General features: G+C 31.4%; 1 protein-coding gene across 1 annotated transcript; it reads left to right on the forward strand.

Moving 5' to 3' along the window:
• The first annotated feature begins 926 nt into the window (after positions 1-926).
• On the forward strand, positions 927-1,904 carry LOC145665920 (serine/threonine-protein phosphatase CPPED1-like). Its single transcript, XM_081733026.1, has one exon. It carries the CDS (start codon positions 927-929, stop codon positions 1,902-1,904), a length of 978 nt encoding a protein of 325 aa, XP_081589152.1.
• The last annotated feature ends 285 nt before the right edge of the window (positions 1,905-2,189 follow it).

Here is a 2,189-nt window from a genome sequence, read left to right on the forward strand (position 1 = left end):
TACCCTAAGAAATCTTCTAGGACATTGTGAGTGAATTTAGTAACGAAATAATTGCATATAATGGATAGCAGGTACTAGGTTAGCACGTAGATATTTCCAGAACACTTCAGTTAGCACTGATCTGTATGCAATTATTTGGGCAAGCACCAGGGTAACAACAATCCAGAACGCCGTAGAGAATCACTTAAAGCAAGAAAGTGAAAGAAACATTTTTTTTTTAAATTGACAGATTATTATTAATCTGCACCAGATCCTCGTATATTTCGAGTACTTATACATTGGTCTAGCAAAATAACAACGCATTTCTTTCGTAAATTTTACAAATCTCTGTTTATCTAAACTCTAATAGCATCCTTCATTTCATAGCTTCGTAAAGTGGAAACTATACTTACATGAAATATACATTTTTTCTTTAATTTTTGTATGGGAAGACTATTAGAATATTAAAATATCTGTTGTCGATACTTCATCCAAGTAATATATTTGTCCCGGGAACTATCTGAACGAGATAGGTATAAAAATATAAATTAAAAACAGTTATTAAAATTGTGATGCATCGAAGATATAGATATGTCGTTGTTAATAAGGATTTTAACAACTGATTTAAAATATATTATTAAAATTGATGTTTAAGTTCGGAGAGGCCTTTAGTGGTGGATTGGAACGGAATATGAAACATTATTTTCATATATTTGTTTATACTCTATGGAACGATTCTGATGGACATTCTACAGCAAATAATCTTTGATTCTAGGTTTGTTAGGTTTTTTTGTTTCTTGCGTTCTGCAATATAAAATACTTATTATTCTCAGTGAATAAGATAATATTAGCTTGCTGAGAGCTTCGTGAAAATATTTTTAGTTCCAATTTAAATCTCTCAATAAAAGAGACAAGTTGCATTTTCTTGGTTGAGTATAACAAGTAAAATGACAGCAGTTATATTTAGAAAATGGTCATTATATGTAATGGTTGGACTAACTCTTGTTACATTTATGTGCTTCATGGTACAAAGATTAATTCCATTCCAAAGTAGCCAGTCTCGTATAAAAATACGAGTTCCATCAATAAGCAGATTACGAAACCAGTATCAGTTGTTTGATAATAAAAGAGAGCAATTGTGGCGAGAACCTTTTTACTTCGTACATGGATCTGATCCTCAAATTGGTTTATCCTATCATAGTGATATAGAAAATTTCAAGAAACTAGTTTATAAGATAAACAAAATGCGACCAAGCCCGAAGTTTCTTGCAGTAACTGGTGATTTTAGTCACAATTATCCAACTTCAGTGAATAGAGATAGGTATGAAAGTGTGTTTCTAAATATTGCGAGTGAATTAAATTCCAACATACCTCTCATAGTTGCTTGTGGTAATCGTGATATTGGAGATGACCCGACTGAAGAGGATTTACAGCACTTTCAGTACGTATTTGGCAATGACTTTTTTTCATTTGCGGTTGGCGGTGTACTTTTCATCGTTTTAAATTCCCAATATTATGTTGTTGATCGTTTTGAGAAATATGAAGAAGCTCAAAATGCTTGGTTTGACGATGAAATTAAGAACATTACAAGCAATGCTTACAAACATGTAATAGTGTTTCAACATACTCCGTGGTTTGTGAAACATGACAATAATCTAGATAGTAAAAACCGATATGTTAGTCTGAAGAAAAGCACAGAAATGCTTAAAAAATTTTCGTCAGCTCGAGTAGAAAAAGTATTTTCTGGACATATCCACAGAAACTCAAACTTCTTTTATGGTGATCTTGAAGTAGTAACTACAACAGGTATTGGAGTATCGTTTGGCCCTGAAGAACCAGGTGCAAGGGTTGTTTTCGTGAATGAAACTTATATTGCTCATAAGTATTATCCGCTGGATGATCTTCCACTTGTATTGAAATTATGAGATTCAATTTAATGTATATTGTTTATTACTTGCATTTGTAATTTATTAATAAATATTTTGTTGATAATGTACACAATTATGTAAGAGTACGAAGAAATGTCTATAATATACAGTACAATATGGTGCCCACATTGATAGTTTAACCAAAGCACTTACATTCACACATATATACTTATAGAAAGAAAGAGTCTTTCTTTTACTCTCTTTCCATCCGTACATTTTTTAGAAAAGTATAATAAATGAATAACACAGTGCTTTATGTCATTTTTTATTGTTGTTAAATCG

Source organism: Thermobia domestica, chromosome 12, assembly GCF_964235325.1.
Source record: "Thermobia domestica chromosome 12, izTheDome1.hap1.1, whole genome shotgun sequence".
Classification (NCBI taxonomy): domain Eukaryota; kingdom Metazoa; phylum Arthropoda; class Insecta; order Zygentoma; family Lepismatidae; genus Thermobia; species Thermobia domestica.